This window comes from Eupeodes corollae, chromosome 1, assembly GCF_945859685.1.
Source record: "Eupeodes corollae chromosome 1, idEupCoro1.1, whole genome shotgun sequence".
In the NCBI taxonomy this organism is placed as follows: domain Eukaryota; kingdom Metazoa; phylum Arthropoda; class Insecta; order Diptera; family Syrphidae; genus Eupeodes; species Eupeodes corollae.
Genome location: NC_079147.1, coordinates 247,792,909 through 247,814,607, shown reverse-complemented (window position 1 = coordinate 247,814,607; position 21,699 = coordinate 247,792,909). Strand labels below are relative to the sequence as shown.

Genomic DNA, 21,699 nt, shown 5'->3' with positions numbered 1-21,699 from the left:
GTAGTTCACTCGAAGAGATTGTTAGTGATTTGACAGCATGTTTACACCTTAAATCATTGGCGTTCATTGGTTTTTACCAATTTACTTTAATATACGGTTTTTGAACAAAAGGTTTTTTTTAAATACAAAAAATGAGTTATTTGTTATGTTGTAAAAAAAAGGGGGTATACCATTAACAGTAGAAAACGATATCGGCAAAATGGCGGTAACAGCTTTGGCAGCAGCACCATATCCTTTTTATGAAATTTATTATAACTAATTCACAACATTAACCCTTAAGGCCTTCTATTGATTGTGTATCATTGGCATAAAGCCTTATTTTTCACGTGATCCCAAAGAACATGGTCTAAAAGTGCTAAATCACAAGATTTCGCTGGCCAGTTATAATCACCTCTTTTTCAGTAATTTTTGTTTGCCAAATTGCGATTGTTTCGTTGCTTGTGTAACATCTTTCTGATTTTGTAGTGAATTAAAGAATTTCGATGTAATATTGAAGTATGTATAGTTTAAATTGTGAAACGTTAAAAGATGACGAATAAAAGTGAGAGATGTCTAGCGATAGAGCTATTCAAAATTAAACCTCCTATTGGAAAACCCTGTTTTTAAAACTCTGCTTTAAACCAGATGATACTCTCTCTCTTTCAGTTTGTAAACGTTTGTTATTTTATTAATTTCTCATACGAAACTATTGTAATCGATCCGATTTGTCGAATGGAACATTTTGACTTTTCTCGACTTTTCTCGAAGACCACTAGAATCTAAATCAAAGATTTTTAGAAAGATGTCTGTGTGAGTGTGAAATCACGTTCGTACGTTTCAAGGATTTTGATTAAACTTGCCAGTAAAAAAAAACTACTGTTCACTATATTTACTTTGAAATGGAACTAACTTATTGTTACAAATAATTGAGCATTCGCCTTTGGGAAAGGAAACTCGAGTTCTTGGTGCATTGCTGTATGTTTTTCAAATGTGCTTCTATACTGCTGTAGCAGTTCTGGCTCCACCAATAGCTCTTTCCAAGGCCATAATACCGAATACAAGAATTGCTGTTATATGTATCTCCCAAAGAGGATTGACAGTTGGGGTTGTTGCTGATGCATTCCAAGCAGCAGTTCTTATTATTATTCTTAGATGTTTTCATTGAGGAGGTTCGGAATTGATTTTTAATACTGCAGTTGAAGGAAATCATCATACCGTTTTCTCAGTTGTTATCGGAAGATTCTTATATAAGACTTCGTTGTTTTGTAAAAATCAAGCTTCCACGCAGAAGTGCATATACTTGAAAACTCCAAGGCTAGCAAATCTGGCTTTGGGATTTTCAGTTCTTGGGCTAGTTATAGTATTTTTGATGAATATCTATACAGGGCTTGTGGTTTACTCCCATTATTCAGGCAGTGATCCTCCATCATCAGGACAGATGCTACTAATTAATTGTTGCCATATTATATTATGCATGTCTATGAACATATTTATTCAATTGTTGGAATTTGTGTATCGAAATTTTTGCAGCAAGTTTGGGAACTATTGCGTCGGCTTTGAATTTACTTGAGCTGTAACATGTGAGAATCTTCTAAATCTACTAAAATTTAAACAGAAAAGGGAGGTTTATATGCAAAATGGATGTCATTGGGATAAGAAGCTGTTTTGTTTGTGCTAGTATTTATTGTTGAAAGATAAGGAGGAGTGCTGCACGTTAAATTAACAATGAATAGACTTATTGGGATTGTTATCCTAGTGTTGTACCTTTTTAGGAATCTCCTTCAAAAAGGTCAATACTAAGGCAAACACTCCAATACTAAGGCTGCATTTCATGGTGGAATAATTTAGCTGATCATTGTTGTTGTTGTTATTGTAGACACTCAACTTCCCCTTACCACTGAAGCATGTGGCTGTTTTGTGAATACGACAACTTTACCACCAATTCCTTACACTCATTCTCACTTTTCTCAATGAACTTCACGTATTATTCGTTGGTAGGAGCTCTTTCAACAATCATCTTGGGACTGATATTTCATTTCAGTCATCATAAGTACAGTTCAAGAAAATCGTGTCATGAATATTACACAAAAACCAAGACCCAAGAAAAGATTCAGTACAATTAGCAATAAGAATACCAAAAGCATAACAACTAGTTTTCCACTAAGTCCTTCAATAGTGACATCATCACAAAAGCTGGCATATGAGAGTAGATGATGAATAAAAAAATGTTTTTTTTTTAAATGAATCAAAACTAAAAAAACAACAACAAAGACAAAACATTTTTAACTATTAGACATTTATTTTTAGATTTAGACAAAGACAAAGACAGATTTACAGTTCACAAACGAAAAATACAAAATGTATATTCACCTACTTATACTTAATGTTAAAACAAATTTTAAAAAATAATAAAATTTATGAATTACAGTATGAAAAAAAAATAATGAATTCACTATGTTTATATCAACTTTTTTAAAAATTTGACCATGATGAAAATGTCAAAAATAATTTCTCTTAAGTCAAATGTCACAGAAAAATTGAAATATTTATATATTTTCTAGTATAAAAATGGAACTAATTTTGTTTTATATTTTGAGTGTACTCTTACGAGAGCTTCTCGCGTAGAGAAGCATCTGATAATGATTTATAATAAATTCCATTCAACACTTAACACATCACGAGATGAAGTTTATTCAATCCTCTTATACATTTAATTTATTTTAGTATTACAAAATTGATTGTATTTACATTTTAAATTGGAATTGAGACCCTCCAGTTAAAGCCACCACAGCTTTTGTGGTCAATTAAAAATAAAATTACATTTCTGTGGATGAAGTATGCATTTTTTTTCAAAAATTTAACGCACTAGCTTCATTCCCGTGAAGTTTAAACAATGTTGTATCGTTTCAATTATAAATTATTACTTAAATCTATTTTATAAGACTTGTTTCTGAGTCCTTTTTGAATGTCCACCCGAGGTGCAATGTTAAAAAGTTGTTCAAACCATTATTTAAAACTTGTATTGTTTAGTTATTTTAACTACTTTTGTTTTTTTTTTGAAAATAAAAAATGGTTCTATCCCATAAATTTACAAGTAGTTTGTGTTCTAATTTTGATGAAAACCAGAATCCCGAAAATGGAAAGGAAGGTCCTTCGTATTTTTTAAATAATTAAACTAAATTAAAGCTAAGGTAAGTTCGAGTAGGTTGGTATTAATTTACTTATGTTTTTGTTTTAATTTTATCTAAAGCTAAAAAGAACACTAGCTTATGATCTTATTCGAACCAAATCCACAAAATAAATACATATTTTTCCCCATTTTTAACCTAAATTTATCTCGCTCTCATTTTGAATTTTCGTCCTTTTATAAAAACTAAAAAATACCTCCAATTTTATACCAAGCATTTCATGTTCTTCGCCGCACTATTATAAATTATATTTTAATGGAGTCTTCTATTAATACCACCTGCCTCACTATGCGACTTGACAAGAATCACGAAAATCCATTTTTACACATTAACAGCATCATTATCAGGTTTGCTTCATCTGCATCCGTTCCAAAACGAATTCTGCCTCTTTTGAGAGGCCTTTCCAATCCCCAAGGAAACATCATTATCATTAATTACAAAATTAATCCATAATCCTCAAAAAAAAATAATACAGAATCTAAGAAAATTAAACGCAAGGACTTTAAAGAGAGGTAGGACATTTTTGTAATTTTTGTCCATATAGAGAGCAGACTATTACATGGGATGCCAAAGGAATTAAATTTTGTTTCGCAGCGTGTATTTGTCATTTCTTTGTTTTTTTTTTTTTTTTGTTCTTCACTTCTTTTTTGTTTAAACAATCAACGCTTCTGTTTGTTGCTGATTTATTATATGAATGAATGTATATTTATCAAGTGCGTGATATAAAATAAAAATACATATGAATGCATTTTAAGCTTCCTGTTTCCGGTTCCTTGTTGCTTATTTTAATTGCTTGGTTATAAATTTTATACTCAAATTTATACAATTTAAGTAATAATTTATTCTTGTTTTTCCTTTTTTTTAATTTTCCTGAAAATGTTGGATAAATTATATAGCATGTGACATGAACGTCCATGCAAGATGTAAGGAAAACGTACCAAGTTTATGTGGATGTGATCACACAGAACGACGAGGGAGAATTTTTCTACAGCTACACGTTAAAGGAAACACATTAACAGTTGAGAGTAAGTACATAAATATATATGTAATTATTTTATATATCATAAAAATCTAAGGTATATATTTAAGGTGTATTAAATATCAAAAGAAAAAGTGAAATGTTTAAAAAAAAGTACGTATACGCCCAAGTGTACTTTCGGGATTTCTGTTTTACAAAAAGGAAACAACTTTGAAATATTAAAGTTATAACTTTGATTTACATTAGTAATGATCATTCAAACCGTTTTCATGGGTGATATTCTTCATATATCACGTAAAGAGGGACCACCCAACAAAATATTGAAAAATCCTTATCCGGAGGGAACACTAAATAAAAATTTGTAGTTTAAAATAAGGATAGTTAATGATTTTGTATCCGTATTTTGTATTTATTGGACGGTTAATCGTTAAAAAGTAGGACATGAGTCTTATAAAGTTTTGCAACCTTTAAATAATCTAAGATTTTTATTTTAACCAAATGAAAAATTAAATTTCACATAAATTTAAGTAAACAAATTTTAAAAATAATTTAAATTTTACCACCAAATAATTTAAAACTTAATTCCTGAATGTCGTTCTGCTTCTAATACTTCTAATCTTAATGGGTAGAGAGTTCCAAAGGCATGTAACATAGACAAAAATTGATGCTCAGTAACAAAGAAGTTGAAACGAGTTTGTATGAACATTATGGAAGGTCTTTGTTAAACTAGGGAAGTTTAGCATGCAGTGTGGATAATCCGGCAGTCGGGTTTGAATGATTTCATGCAAATAACTAATCGATCGGAAGTTAAGTAAGTTGTCTAGACTACAGCAAAAAGTACGTGGAAAACAATTGGTAACGTGCTCATACCGCCAATGGGCAAAAACATACCGGATAATATTGCTAAATATTTTGCACTACAACACTGATGCCAAAATTGAAGTAGTATGACGATGAATGTAAAAAATGTAGGGAAAAGTCTTTCGCTTACCTTAAATTGTTTAGGCAATCTAACAACGAAACTTACAGAGGAAAATACCTTGAACAAAATAAAATACATAAAGATTTGCGTAGACGGAAAAAGCAATTATATTTAATCAAAGCGGCTGGGAAACTTGCATACTGTAAAAACTCAAAGTCTTTCTGGTACAATGTACGGATTTTTGAAGGTAGAAGCAAGTCTTCGTCTATAAATATTAGTGTTGACGACCTGGCCATGTACTTTGAAGGGTTTACTACTGCCAGAGCCAGACCAGAATTGCATCATTTTTGCCCTGCAAAATGTTTAAATCGATGAGCTAGATTCTCCTCTTTCCATGGTTGAGATGTTGGCATCTTTCAGCAGAATAAAAAATAACAGAGCAGCTCATTTGGATGGCATTCCTATTGAATTCTATAAGAATTCAACACCGGAATTTCTTGAGCGTGTGTTGGGATTATTAAACAAAATGTTTTCAGAAGAGAAATTTTCGAGCTCCTTTCGTTTGGCAACAACCTTTTCTATATATAAAAAGGGTAGTCGGAATTCACCAGAAAATTTTGAAGCCATTTCAGTTCTGAGCTCACTAAAAAACAGTTTGTACAAATGTTGTTCCTTAGGCTTTTGAATTGGATTGAGAGAAATAATTTAATAAGTCGATATCAATCTGGTTTCCGGGCGGGCTTTTCAGTGATTGATCAAAGTTTTGCTCTTACAAGAATGGCCAGGCGTTTTATCGACAAAAAGAAGTCCCTATACACTTTTTTCGTCGACTTTAAAGCTGCTTGTGATACCATCAACAGAAGATCACTTTTATATAAGCTAGCAGTTATTGGTCTTTGAACCAAATTTATTCGGATTTATGAACAACTTTTATTAAACACGTCTGCAATGGTTTGTAATGGTATATCTATGTCAAAATCCTTTAAAACCGAAACAGGTGTTCACAAGGCTGTAGAAAGATAGATAGATAGATATATTTCTTAATTACTATATATATTTGTTTTATGTTCTATTAAAAATAATAACATAAGGACATGACATAGCTGCCCGATAGAAATTTTTTAAACTAAAATACATATAAGTAAATTATAAAAGTTTTTAAATTTTCAATAAACAGTTTTTTACATTTTGTATGTATTTTATCAACTTATTCGACTTTTAAAGAAAAAACTGTTAAAGAAAAAGCAAATCTTAAAAAAGGAATAGTTTTTGTTTAAAATAAAATTAGTTTATAGCAGATCATAGTAATGATAGACAATTGTATATTTTAAATTTGAAAGATATTACTAGGAGCATACCTAAATATCTACTATTCGTTTTTCACGTGATTCGAAACACAAATATTTTTTATTTTTTTAACTGGGAGAATATTTCTTAAGGTTCAAAAACTATTGCAATATGACAACGCATGATTACAAAATTTAAAGGGATTTACCCAACCAATTGATCCCTTGAGAATATCAATAAGCTCGTTCAAAGTCAAAAAACTGGCTTATAAATATAATCGCCTTATTTCTTGCAATACTGGGCAAACTACTATAAAATGGTGAGTACCTTCAAGTTCTCTTAAATTGCAGAGAGTTCAGATTTGTGATAAATTGGATTTATAATGCACAAAGTTTAGATTAAGTATTTTGACTCTAGGCCTAAAGATGATACCGATTCTGCAGTCAGTTTCTTGCAAAAATAACTCATATCAGATGACAATTGGTGGTGTAGGTTCCTGTAAATGTTTCAACGTTCTGAAGAGGTTTCCCTTTCTAGATATTGTAAATATATCGCGTTATCAGTTTTAGCAATCAGGCCATCAAGTAAATTCTGCTATTTAATATCGTTATTTTTGGTTAAAGGAAGCGTTACATTTTGTGCCACTGCAAGATGGTTCCATTCTTTGAAAGGTGTTGCGTTTCTTCGAAGTTGCCTTAACAGAATTGACTTATGTAGTCCGTTTTCTCTTTTCACTATTGTAGTCAGATATTTGGCGTGCGATTTAAGATTTTGGATGTAAATCGGTGCTAAACCTGACTCCACATGTAAATCATACGTTGGTGTTGCGTTAGGTAATCGGAATAGTCGTTTGAAAAGCTGTATATTGAGTTCTTTGATAATAACCCAGTGACATTGTAGCTTCAGAAAAATAAACTTAAACAATATTGGGATTCGTGGGATCTCACAATCAACATTTCTAAATCTAAAATTTGATTTTTACCTCAAAACTATTCAGATAATAATGTACGAAATTGGACATTAGATGGTACCACTATTAAAGTTGTCAGTGATTATAAATATCTTGGTTTTGCTATCACTCATTATTTGAACATCAAACATCATATTAAAAAAAAAACTCGTGTTAGCCAAATCAGCTATAAATTCGATGTGGTCACATTTTTTTCAAGAAACTTCGTGGACCCTACATCGAAATTTAAAGTTTTTGAGGCTACCGTGAACAGTTGCCTTTGTTATGGGAATCAAGTGTATGAATACCAATTTCAAGAGGATATAGAAGTTATTCAAAGATACTTTTTCAAAAGAATCTGCCGGCTGCCGCGTAGCACGCCTAATTACGCAATATATGTTGAGTCCGGGCTCCCGCAAATATAAATTAGAAATTTAAAGGCCTTTTAAAAATTGGCGTGCTCTTGCCACAGCACTTAATTTAGCAATGAAAATTAATACAAACAACAAAGAAGAATGGAGAAATATTTTTTTACAGCTGCATTTCGATGGTTGATTATGAAATGTACTAAACTAATCTCGAAAGGGCTAAGGAATCACTTTCTAGAGCAACCTAAAGCCGTGTTAATTTAAGTTTGGGTGATAATAATTATTTCTGTGAGGACCTTTCTGCTTCTAATATAAGTTTTATATTCGAAATACGGACTGATACTCTTGAGCTCAACTAAAGGCCACATAGAACTGACATAGATGCAATTTTTTCACTCTGCAACTCAAACCAAAACGAAGATGCTTACCATTTTTCAGCAACTTGTCATATTTTACAAGAAATCCATAGACTTCATTTTGATAAAAGCTTCTTTTCGGCGGAAGAATGTTTACGTGTTTTGAAATGGAAGTATGGTTGGAAATTGTTGGGACGCTATGTCTCCCATGCAAATAATCACAGAAATTCTCATTTGAGTCTGTTTTGAAGTATCTACTTAAATAAAAAAAAAAGTTTTGTTTTAGCTAAACTAAAAGCCCATAACTTAAACCTCTTAGAGTTCGCCTTTTTGAGCATATAAATTAATTATACAGTTTTTGACAATATTACATTACATTACATACAAAAGTACAAAGTATAGAAAACACAGCACCTTGAGCTACTAAACTATTTAAGTTGATAAAAACACAAGACATTAATACAAGACATAAGGACAGAAGAGAAAGAACAGACAGAAAACACATGACAACAGCACGCTGTAGGTTTTGAAACGGTGCCTCATATTTCTACTGATGCTTGATTTCGGTGATCGATGGAGACCGAAGCTTTATAAGTGGCTAGGCTGTTGCCCTTTTTGACAACTCATTCACATATAGTGAAAAAGGATAAATCCGAGGATATATTCCTGAGGCACTCCAGCAGAGACATTCAGAAAGATGGAAAGCTTTTTGCATGCCACTACACATTTTTATCTACCATTGAAGTACGAATCAAATTATTTACAAAACTCTACGGAGAAACCAACATTACGAGGTATGTCTCAGCCTATTTCAGAGTATTGGATAACTTACAGTATCAAGAACCTTGAAAAAGTCCAATAATGTTTACAGTGTCATTTGGTCATTGTCTATTGCGATTCTTATTTAATCAGTTACAAGAAGTGAGGCTGATTTACAGCTACGGTTTACATCAAACCAGATCGGCAGGGACTTAAGAGGTTGTTGATCGATAAGTAGTTCTGTAACAGCTTTAAATTGTTTTTTTTTTTTTTTAACACTTTTAAAAGAGAATCGAAGAACGGCAATGGGCTTGAACACTGTAGCATTTTTATTAAAAGGAGCTACTTTGGTCTTTTTTTCAATCTTATAGAAACTTCTATGTGGGTAATATGCACTTAATAAATATAGTAGCAACAGTTTTACAAACTAAGGTTCCATTAAATCTGAGCCTGTAGCATTTTGTTTTTTTCTAATGTATAAAATTCTCCTGTCACAGTGTAAGTTGCCATACTCCTCCGAAACGGCTTAACCAATTTCAATAAAATTTTGCGTATACATTTGGTAGGTCTGAGAATAGGTTTTTATCTATTTTTCATGACTCTAAGTGCTATGGTTTGATTGCATCAACATCGTACACGGTCTTACAATAGTATTTAGAAACTCTTTGTACAATGAAGCATTGATTACTTTTGATGATAACTTACCACTCAGTCATTTCATTATGCATTTATCAAATCGAAATGCATCTTATTTAATAGACACTGAATTGAATCGTGAACTACAATACAATACTGTAGAAATGGCAGTGATTGTCCCTCGCAATGTCCCACTAATAAATGAAGGACAAAGAACCATTTATGAGCACATCATGCTCACAGTTTCGGCAGGACAAGGTGGATTCTTTTTTTTTTGTATGTACCAGGTAGAACTTTATGATGATACCGAAGCTGTAAATTATCCAACTGAGTTTTTGAACCCATGGGATCTATCCGGCAAGTCACCGCATAATTAACGGCTGAAGGTTGGATCTCCGGTAATATTGTTTCGTAATTTGAACATACAACGGCTGTGCAATGGCACCCGTTGTTATCGAAGCCATTATTCTAAATGGTGAAAATATATTTTTACCGCGAATCCCTATTATCACACAGATATAGAAATTCAATTCAGACGCCTTCAATTTCCAATCAAATTGGCATTTGCAATAACTATTAACAAGTCTCAAGGCCAAACGATGTCTGTCTCGAGCAGGCAAACCATCTAGTTTGTTTGTATTGGGGAAAGATGGGATCACAAAAAATATTGTATACACTATTACATAATTAGCGATATGTTTATAATTTTAAAGAATTAGTTTTAATAAATAAAAACAATTTTGGATGATTTGTTATTTTAATATTTGCTCTATATCTCTCCCACTTATATACCATATCCTTAAAAACTTGCAATAACTAATTTTTTTCTAGCAAAATAGTCTCTAGTCGGGTCAGCTTATATTATATATATTTTATAGAAATAGTTCTATACAAACAATTTCAAGCATATATAAATATAGGTTGAAAGCTTTCTAACTTCCTTAAAAGTACCAAAAAATCGGAACGAACACAAAATGTTAGATTAGGAAAGAGGATGGAGTTATTTCTTAATTTCTAAAACTACAACTTTTTTAATATTTTCAAATCACAGTCTATTTGGTCTCAAAAAGGAAGGTTATATATTCTATAGCTACTTAAAGTTGGTTCTCATTGCCTAAAACGTAGTTCCACCTCCACGTCGCCCAGTTGCCTAGTAGGCATTTTATAAGATGTTTGACTTTTAATACGCTGCTATTTGGCCACCCGTCACACTTTAATGTGTCATTTTTTGAAATTTCACAAGTTAAAACTACACTGTATCTAAAAACGTAACTACACATGTTTTACCTAAACATGCATTAAAATTGTTAAAATTCACTTTTAAAATTATGAGCATTATGCAGTCACAATTCACAAAACTGAAGCATTGTCAGGTCGTCATTAAGTACACCATATAGTGCCGACTTAAACACAGCTTCATTATTTACTTATTGATTGATTCTTCTACAAACAACATTAAATGATATTTTGTATTATAACTTGGGCCTTGAGACTTTAAAAGTTCAGTTAAAACAAGAACTGAAGCTGGTCGATCATCAATACAACGTCTTCACTAATTGGGTTCTTGAACCACAACTTTGTGATCTACTCGTACATCTTGATCGAAAAATCATCTTGATTGATGAGACATATCACTTTTGAAACTATCTAATAAGTAGAATTGTCGCATTTAGGGCTGAGAAAAATCAATTGGAAGGTTTTAATGAGGATTGTTGGTATTTATTTTCAACAGGACGAAGCTTTGTGTCACCCAAAAAACGAAAAAAAAAACGACCGCGTTATTCCCAGAAGATGTATTCAAAATTGAATGAGATCTTATTTTAACATCTTTAAACTTTATTCTTTAGCGCCATGTGAAAGATCTATGCTAGTGCTCCACAATCAATTCAAGACCTTAATGAAATGGATTTCGTGAAGTTATTAAATACAAATTTTATGAAAATGATAATAGTGATGCAACCGTAGACATGGTGGCCATTTTGCTTGCTGATACTGTTTTTCATTTTCATTTCCAAAATAGTACTTTTTGCAAAACCCTTCATAATTTCTTACTATTTTTTTATGAAAATCAATTAAGATCTGCTTTTCCAAAATGGTTTTAAACTGAAATTTCTCAAGATACATAACAGCGATAATTCAAATAAAAGTTTAAATAGAAATCAATATTCTTCTAATCAGTATCAGTGAAAAGATTGGCCTAAATTACTGAAAACTTCGATCAAAATTAATCTTCAATATTTAAATTTAATAGATAAATATGTATATATTTTCATTAAAAATATAGAAGTCTTAAAAAGGAACAGGTTATCTTCAGTCACATTGAATAAAACACTTACTTAAAACGGAAGTTGCCATCTTATTAGATAGTAGAAAATTACTGATAATAACAATTTAACCTCATTCTATAAGCCTTATAATTTTCATTACAAGTGAGTGTTGACTATTAATTACAAATTAGATCCTAGTTACTATCACCCTATCTTCTTTATGTTATAGAAATGTGCAATTCCTATGCATTAAAATGGAAAAACACTCTTTATAGTTTCTCATTCGTGACAATGTGATGACTTGCCTTTTATTTTATTTTTAGTTTTTTTTGTTCGCTATCATTGAAGTACTTTTCACTCAGACATTCCCCCTCTCTCCATGATAAGTAGAACTTTATTGTATGACATTTCTAAAAGCATCAAGCCTCCTTTTTTTGAACGTGACATCATTAAAGAGACAGAGACGCTCAATGTCAAATCATTCTCAAGTATCTCATTATCTCCTCGCTTTCATAACAACTCTGGTGTTTGGCTTCGCAGATTAATTAACCATAACACCCTTATCCAAATCATTCACCCGCTAACACAATTCCCCATTCTCTACGCTAGCTGTACGCTCCAATCTCCACACCCGGGTCTACAACCCCTCTTACCAACATCACGAGTCCCTGACTGAAGAGAAGACCCGATTCTCATTTTGTGTGAAGCACGCAGTTTGCCACTTAATTAAACACAGAAATGTCGTTTTATTCTCAACATTCATTTCATATCTAGCTCGATACGTACATTGTAGGTACATCCAAAAAAGCTACAACAAAAACACAAACAAGTTGCACAATCGCAGGATTATTAGGCACTTTGTACGAGTAGAATAATGAGGAATGAGAAGTCCTTAATCCATGCATCTTTTATCCAAAAACTCCCTCCCCCATCCTCTTTAGCTAGCCCATATTGAAAGTGTCGGTGTTGCTTTGCCTCATTACATACATGTATACAAAGATATGTTGGTACAACTATGGCCAAAATAATAGGGACATTTGTTGCTTTTCAGTTTACCTCTTCACTTGGGTAATTTTCTGTCAAATTGTTCAATTAAGAGTTGTATGAGTTTGTAACACTTAGTTTAAAGTTATCTATAATTTAGTTGTCACGAAGAGATTTAAACTTCAAATAAATTTTGTTATACACATAATAAAATAGAAAGATGCAGAAAGGGCTCTTAAAAAAATTGCGTCGATGGTTTTTTCCATAGCACTTTAAATATCTCACACCAATAACGCTAGAGACTTGTATTAAAATTTCAAGTATGTATTACAACCTGATACCAAACAAATATATTTTTGGACAAAAATCCAACTAAGGGTTTTTTTATAAATCAAAAAAACTGAACAAAAATATTTGTCACCTCGAAAATTTTACGAATACAAAATGATTTCATGTCCAAAACAACTTTGTGCAACGAAAAACATTGTTTTTAACATCTGGTAACATTTTGAGACACACGGACGTACGGACGTACGAACGTACGTACACACGCACGCACAGACATATTTCTTAAAATATTTTATTTCGACTCAAGGGACTTTGAAACGTTGAGAAATGTCAACATTTTCAATTCGACAAATCGGACACATTACCCATTCCTATGGGAAGTTAACAAAATTAATACAAGTTGGTAAAAATTGATTTTGGACTAAAAAATCTTTTCAAAACTTTAAGATATTGGCTTGAAACTAATTTTATCTTTTAAAAAATATTGTTGTTAACTTTCAGTAAAATGTTGACAGTTTTTTTTAATAAAAACCTAAAAAAAATTGATACAAATTTATTTTTGACTCAAATATCTTTTTGAAAATTTGAGATTATGGCTTCCAACTAATTTTCACTTATTAGAAGTAATATTTTTAACATTCGGAAAATTTTGAGAAAAATCGAATGGACAGTTTCTTACAAAAAAATAAAAATTAATGTTCGGTTCTTGATATCTCTCAAATTAATATCATTCATCCAATTTGTAAAACTTTTAGAAATGGTACTAAAATTGGTAAACATTTGTTTTTTGACTAAAAATCTATTTAACAAAACTTGATTTTCAAACTGAACTATTTCTTTATATGAAAAATATTGTTGGTAATTTTAAATTTTTTAAGAATAATTGAACTGACCAAATCGATAGACGGGATGGGAAGTTATCAGTGTGGGTCGCATCAGAGCCTCTTTTTTTGTAGGTATTCCCTGTAATTCAAAACTAATCGTATTGAGTTAATGGATATGACTCTTATTATATTTTGAATTATTTATTTTTTCTTTATATTAAAACAAAATTTATATTTTACTTTCTTAACTTCGTTGTCGAAACTACCACTTTTAACTGAGGACTGGACCAAAAACATAATATGAATTGGAAATTCAGCCTTATTCCAAAAACTTAGCACAAAATTCATCAAATTTTGACCAATAGACGACCCAGACTCATAAAACTAACTAAAGATTTCATCTAAAGATTTGTTAGTAATTTAACGACATTCATCAAAAAGTGGGTTAAGTTGCCTTTAAATTCCTGAAACTAGCATTCAATGCCATCTTACTTTCTTGATGCACATAAATAGTGAACATTGAAGTGATTTTTACTTGCAACATATAGGAACTACATATATGCAAATATTGCATTCGTAAGAAAATGTCAAATCAAACGTGACATTTCGATTTCAGAAAAGTTGAAAAAAGTGGTTCCCCCGATTCCGTACGTCTGTGTGGCCCCTAAAGTCCAAACCATTGTGTCAATTAAAATTAAGGTTTTCAACCGATAAGGTTAAGGCATTTTTTCTTCTTTAATATGAAAAATAACAGCAGTCCAAATACAATGTTTTTTGGTTAAAAATCGAAAATTCGAATTTTTTTAAGGTGAACCGATAGATTTTTTTAGACTTTCTCTAATTTTTTTTTTCTTAATTTGGCTTTTTTACAAAAAAAAAGCATAATTTCGCATTGCTCTAAAAGGGTACCCTTCATAAAACTGTTTTTTTTTAAGTTTTCTCAAAAACTAATTTACCGATTTCAATAATATTCTCTTAAGGACAATCTCTCGTCGATGATCAAATTATTAATTGGTGATTATGATGATTTTTGATGATCAAAAATGACATACATTTTATTTTGATTTTTAAGAAACTATAATGTTTTTTACAAAACTCGGTATCTCAGAAAGGGGTAAACATTTTTTACCGGAATTTAAATGTAAAATTTATATTTATAAGTACTTTTATTAGTGCTTACTAAAAATATTCTATACCAGACACAATTTAAAAATTAAAATAATTTTTGAAAAAATTAAATAAATCTATGTTTTTTGAAAAATAAAATTGCATTTAAATGTTTGCTTATTGTGCAGGTACGTTTTTAAATAATAATATATAGGATTTATTTTTAAACAGACTTTTTGGAAGAAATTACCAAGTTCTAGCGACCCGTCGTGCATTTTATTTCTTTCAAAATTGATTTTCTGTTGAATACGAAAGCATAAATTAAAGAAAACTACTTTTTGAAGTGAATTTGCTTTAGATTCTCTAGAACTGAGATTTAAACACGAATTTCAAAAATATAAATGTCCCAAAAGTAGCAAACGTGACACTTTTGTTAAACGAACGGCTAATTGAAAAATATTAATATAAAAGCTTTGAATCTCGTGAAAACTAAACTAATTTGTAAGTGCCTCACTAAAGTTTCTTCCTAACTTATTTGTTCACCTTAATTAATTCCTATTTTATATTCAAAAAAAGTTATGTACTTAAATGCTTCTATTTCTTTAAATTCAAGAACCAAACATTTTCCTCTCCACAATTTTTAAGTTTTGTTGACTCCTTTAGTATCAAAATATTTTCTAGTATCAATCCAATCTACGAGTAAACAGACTGATAGCGATAATATCAATAGATTCCCGAAAATTGAGTCCGAAAAAAACTACGTCAAAAAAGCCAGAAAATTCTTAATACCATATTCCTTCTCATTTTCTGGGTTTTTTGAATTTGTGGAGCGTTTTCCGCTTTAATAGAAAATTCAACAAACCAATTTCTTACATTTCTGCGTGAAAGCAACATAAACCCTACTAACTGTTAGTCCAGTCAACGAACGATAAAATTGCGTTCACCTCAAAAAAATTCCAACAGGTTTGAAACTTGGCACACTTATTAAGGGATGTCTGGTGATGACCCTAAAAAAAATTCCCCAAGATTTCGACGCGACGTGAGCTCTAGCAGCAGTTAAGAGAATTATGGTGTTTGTTTCAGTTTTTCACGTTTACCACGAAAGCTATTTGTGGTATCAAAAAAATGTTGTCCACAAAATTAAAGCGCATTAAATTTTATCAAAAAAGCTGTTATGATTTTGTTCGTATCTGTTGTAATTTATAAAATACAAATAAAATACATGTGTAGAGACTTGACCAAATTAAATAGTTAGATTATACCTTGCTTGACAACAGTGTTCTAAATTAAATTAATTACTAAAGTTGTCACTACAGTCCTTGAAATGTGTACATTTGAGCTTAAGATACTCATTATGTTATTTAAAATTTGTTGACCTCCTTTAAAGAACATTAAAGAACATTTTTAAGCGGTGTGTAAAATTTCGTCTATATGTTAAGCGTGTCAACCCACCCAAATCTGGATCCGCTCTTGCATATCAAGAATGGATATCGCAAAGTTCTGGAGGAATGTTTCTTAATGTCATAAAAATGAACAAAATCCGAACAATTGAGAAGATGTCAGTTTGAGATGACTAAGACACAAAGCTATTCAAAGAATAAAACCTTAAGCTTTTTTTATGTCTTACCCAAATTTGTAGCTAGGTTTTGTAATGCAAGATAGCTCTAGGACGGTTCTGCACGAGTTTAACCTGCAGAATACGAAGAACCGTAGAAGAATATACATAGAAATAACAGACGTACCCAAAAGCAGATTCATTTTCCAGAAGTACACTATACACATTGTACATTGCATTGAAGTCAAATTTATTTGGACTAGACTTAAACATTTTTTTTTCATCACCCAATAAGAGAGAACTTTAAGAGTATTAACTCCATTACTAAAATCGGAATTATCAATAACGAGTTTAGTGCAAAAACTTGAGTCTACATACTAGTTACGTATGTTGTCCTGTCAGTGATACAACAGTTTGGTCGAAAATATTGCTGCCGTTCATGTGTCCGAAAAAAAACTATACAAATCAGTCAATTCTCAAGAAATGGGCAACATCCGACCATAGTATAGCGAGTTTAGCGTTAGGACCTTGGTTTACATCGATACAATAAAAAGTTGACTGAAGAACTGAAGCCGATGGACCATTTAAAGAGAAGTATGTATGTTCTCTGGCCAACACTGGATTTAAAACGTTCAAGGTGCTTGCTCTCTCTAAGCAGATCGCATATAAGCTCGATAATAGGTGTCATAACCGGACACTCTCTAATAGGAAAGCACGCCACGAGACTAGGCGTATTCTCAAATGACTTTTGTAGAAGCTATATGGATGAGGAAGAGGAAGAAACGGTTCTCCATCTTCTCTGCACATGCCCTGCTTTAGCTCGAAAACGCAAGAATTACCTAGGAGAAATCTTCTTTAACGATCTAAACGATCTCAATCATATCGGTATAATCAGCCTCTCACGTTTCGTAAGGGACTCAAACTGGTTCCATTGAGCTTAGGAGGAAGCCTCAAGATTCATGTGGTATCACAATGGGCCATTAAACTTGCCTAAGTGTGTCCGTTTCCATCTTGCACAGCCACTATAACCTAACCTAACCCATGTACGTTCTCCGATTAGGCAAGTTGTCAAGTCATTATTGAAAAACCCTTTTCTTAATGATTACTTCTTTCAGATGACCGTTTTTCCAACATGGCACGATTAATTGACTTTTTTTTCCGAAATGTATTGTTTTGTTTTCTGAAGTTTAAAACAAATATTCTTATTTTCTTGGCAAGTCTTTTATAAAGCCTGCAGCAAAAAGACACCAAAGTCTTGACTACCAATACATATTACTTTATTGTTAGCGATTTGTATCCTCATACAAGTTTTAAAGACATTAAATGTTGTCTCTATTATTTCGTCCATAGCTGTATGTAAAGAATAGAGGAACTAAACTTTTCTGCCGAAGGATGTTCATATAATCTAGGAGTAGATAGATACATAAATATGTACACTACATTATGTAAATTTATAGATTTATATATGTATGCCAAATGCACAGTGCACACACAATGTACTGTACATCTGGTACTTAGTTTAGAAGATACAATTTTCATTCATTCTGAGACAATTCATTCATTGTGAAAATATTGAACAATAGAAAATAAAAGACAATAGACCCAGACTCCTCTTTATCTTTTGTATATTTCATGATGATGAGTGAATGAATTTAAAGAAAAATATGAAAATCAAGCTTTTGAATTTATTATGTATGTACAGTGTACAATGTACATATTGTGTTTAAGATAAAGAAATTATATCGCATGTACATTTATTTATGTTTTTGACAAGCGGCACATGTGTGCATATTTGTTTTGCATAAAATCACACAAAACAACAAAATCGATATTGATTAAATTTTCTTAGTAGCTTTATTTATTACTATATTTGGTGGAGTGCATGAAAATATAGTGAATTAATTAAATTATTTCAAACTTCTGTGTAAACTTGAGTTGTGTTGAATAATGGTAAAATCATAAAAGAATATAATTTTATTTATTTGCAACTTTATGTCTTATAAAGTGTTTAAAATTTAAAATATGGAACATCAAGAAACAATTTTTTCTATCTCTTATCTATATTCTTAAACTGAAAGATTTGTTTCTTGGGTTATCAAAGGTTTTACAATTGGGTAAGTATACCTTTAAACTTTCATGGTGATTACATCCTATAAAGTTAAAATATTCAGTAAAAAAAAATAACACTTTCAATTCAATTCAATTCAATTTGGTACTATGGTGCAGAAACACAAAAATAAACAGAAAGGACTTTCGAAAAAAGTATTGAGTATTTTGTAAAAATACTCAATAAAAATAGACAAATATTTATCAACTAGAAAAAATTAAAGAAAAAAGGAATGACATTCAATTCAGAATAATATTATAATTCCAGAAATGACATTTATGAACTATATTTTTAGAAAAAATGTGCATACAAGAAAATACTTCAATACTTCGAAAACAGTTTTACTTGAATATCTTGAGAACAAATACAAATATTGACTTCATAGGAGAATGGGCGCCTTGATGCACCTATTTCCCAGAATTGAGATATACATATGTATGTCGTTGAAAAGCTTTACTCCAACACATATTTTTGTTGTATAGACACAAAGCTGAAAGATATGGATTTTATCTTTGATATTTAAATAAATATTCCATTTAGAGAAGAAATCAGTAATTTAATTAGTTATCAGTATTGGTTACTGTTGTATTGCTTTTTTGTACGATAGGCTAGTCGGTGTTCAGGTTTCTTAAAAAAAACTTGGGTTTAAAGTTTTTAAACTACCATTTAAAACGAAGTTTATTTTCTTTAAATCGTAATCGTTAGGTCCTTATATTTCGATAACAAGGAAGGTTTTTATATACTTTATTAACTTCCGTACGCCCGTAAGTACGCGACGTTTTTTTCGTCGCCCATAGCTGAAGAACTAGAAGAGATATACATTTCAAATAAATTTTGTTAATAAGGCAGAAAGATGCAGAAAGGGCTCTCAAGGAAATTGCAAGGGTGCGTTTTTTACCATATAGCAGTTTGAAAAAAAGGTGGAAATTTTGGTTAACCTTAAATATCTTACGAACCAAAAATGCTAGAGACTTGAATTACATTTTATATAATATATTGTAACGTGATATCAAAGAAGTATATTTTTTGGAAAAAAAATCCATTTAACGTTTTTTTTATAAATCAAAAAAATTTGTCACCTCCAAAATTTTACGACTAAAATATGATTTCATCCCAAAAACAATTTTGTGCAACGAACAATAATGTTTTTGACATCCAATAAAATTTTGAGAAAAATTGAAGTGACAGTTTTTTTTATAAAAAATAAAAATCTAAAAAAAACATTATCCAAAGTTGGTAAAAATTGAATATCGATTCAAATATCTTTTCAAAAACTTAAAATATAGGCTTCAAGCTTATTTTATCTTAGAAATATTGTTTTCAACATTCTGGAAAATGTTGATAAAAATTGAATTGACAGCTTTTTTACAAAAAAAAAAACCTAAAAAGAAATTAATAAAAGTTGGTAAAAATTGATTTTCAACTCCAATATCTTTTCAAAACTTTGAGATATTGGCTTTAATTAACTTTTATTTTTCAAAAAATATTGTTGTCAACATTCAGTAAACTTTTGAAAAAAATCGAATTGACGGTTTTTTTCCAAATAAATAAAAATCGAAAAAAAATTAACAAAAGTTGGTACAAAATGATTTTCGACTCAAATATCTTTTCAAAAATTTTAGATAATAGCTTCTAATTAATTTGTACTTATAAGAAATATTGTTTTCAACATTAGGACAAATTTTGAAAAAAATCGAGTTGACAGTTTTCTTACAAAAAATAAAAACCTAAAAAAAAGTTTATAAAAGTTGGTAAAAATTGATTTTCGACTCAAATATCTTTTCAAAAATTGTAGATACTAGCTTTAAACTACTTTAATCTTTCAAAAAGTATCATTGTTAACATTCGGTAAAATTTTGAAAACAATCGAATTGACAGTTTTTTACAAAAAATAGAATTCAAAAAAAAAAATCAAAACTTAAAATTGGTAAAAATTTACAATCGACTCAAATAGCTTTTCAAAAATTAAAAATATTGTCTTCAAACTTATTTTATTTCACAGAAAATATTGTTTTCGATATTCAGTAATTTTTATATAAAAATCCAACAGTCCGTTTTTTCATACAAAATAAAATCTACAAAAAATAGTACGCAAATTTGGTAAAAATTGATACGAGTACATATAGACAAACTTTTAAGCAAGACAAATCGACAGACGGGATGGGAAGTTATCAGTCTGGATCGCATCTCAGCCTCTGTTTTTTGTTTTTTTAATTTTCTCATCAACTTATGACCTGATTTCAATAATGTTTTTTTAATAACCTCTTATATTACCTTAACAATATTTAGTTATCAAAAGTGCAATTTTTAATTGTTTGGATTTTTAAAAAAATATTGAATTTTTTTAGAGCGTTTATTTATAATCACTAAACAACTGCATACCAAAAATATTTTTAGAACAAAATTAAAAAATTGTATATATAAAAAATTTATTTAAAAAAAAAAAACCCTCTAACGATTTTCAAAAAAAAATTAAAAATCTAGGTTTTTTTGATTTATAAAATGGCACTTAAATTTTTAAAGACAAACTTATTTATCAGGTAAAAATTTGAATCTTAAAATAGTTTTTTTTTTTAAACCACTTTAGCTGTGTTAAATATTATCCCCTTCCATCTCACCAGATCGAATCTTGTGCATGAGCGCATTATTTTAAAAACAATTTAATTACATTCTTATCTTTTATCCAAATTAATGCATTTGGTACACATTTATCTATTTTTGTAATTATAACTATTGTAAATACCAACGATGACCATCTAGCGCCACTGGATCGGATTAACGAATACGATATATTTAATCAACAATCTATTTTAAAGTGTCTATCAAGAAGTATTATCTTGGAACCTTTGTATATATGATTTTAAAATATTATTCTTTACAAATAAGGTTGTTTCACACATATTTTACTTGCCTTCGCCTATATAAAAGAATTAATACTTAGTACAAGTTTAAGAAACGGGCTAAAAAGAGTGTATGTATTTTCTATTAGAATCACTTTTTCAACGTATGTATAAACATTATACCTGTAAAGGTGTTACGTCCAACCTCTACAACTATTGCTTAACTGTCACTTCATGACTGAAATCCAAAACGCATAAGAGCCTGACTGTAAATAACACTTAAATAGCAATTTCTTGTATACTT

At 30.4% G+C, this 21,699-nt stretch overlaps 1 protein-coding gene across 3 annotated transcripts in view; it reads left to right on the top strand.

The window, feature by feature from the left end:
- LOC129942947 (protein kinase C, brain isozyme) overlaps nucleotides 1–21,699 on the top strand; it is a 348,685-nt gene that overhangs the window by 289,705 nt on the left and 37,281 nt on the right. For all 3 annotated transcript variants that reach the window (XM_056052112.1, XM_056052111.1, XM_056052113.1), the window contains exon 5: nucleotides 4,064–4,192. In XM_056052112.1, the coding sequence (XP_055908087.1) occupies nucleotides 4,064–4,192 (129 nt within the window). The remainder of the gene's footprint in view (nucleotides 1–4,063; nucleotides 4,193–21,699) is intronic.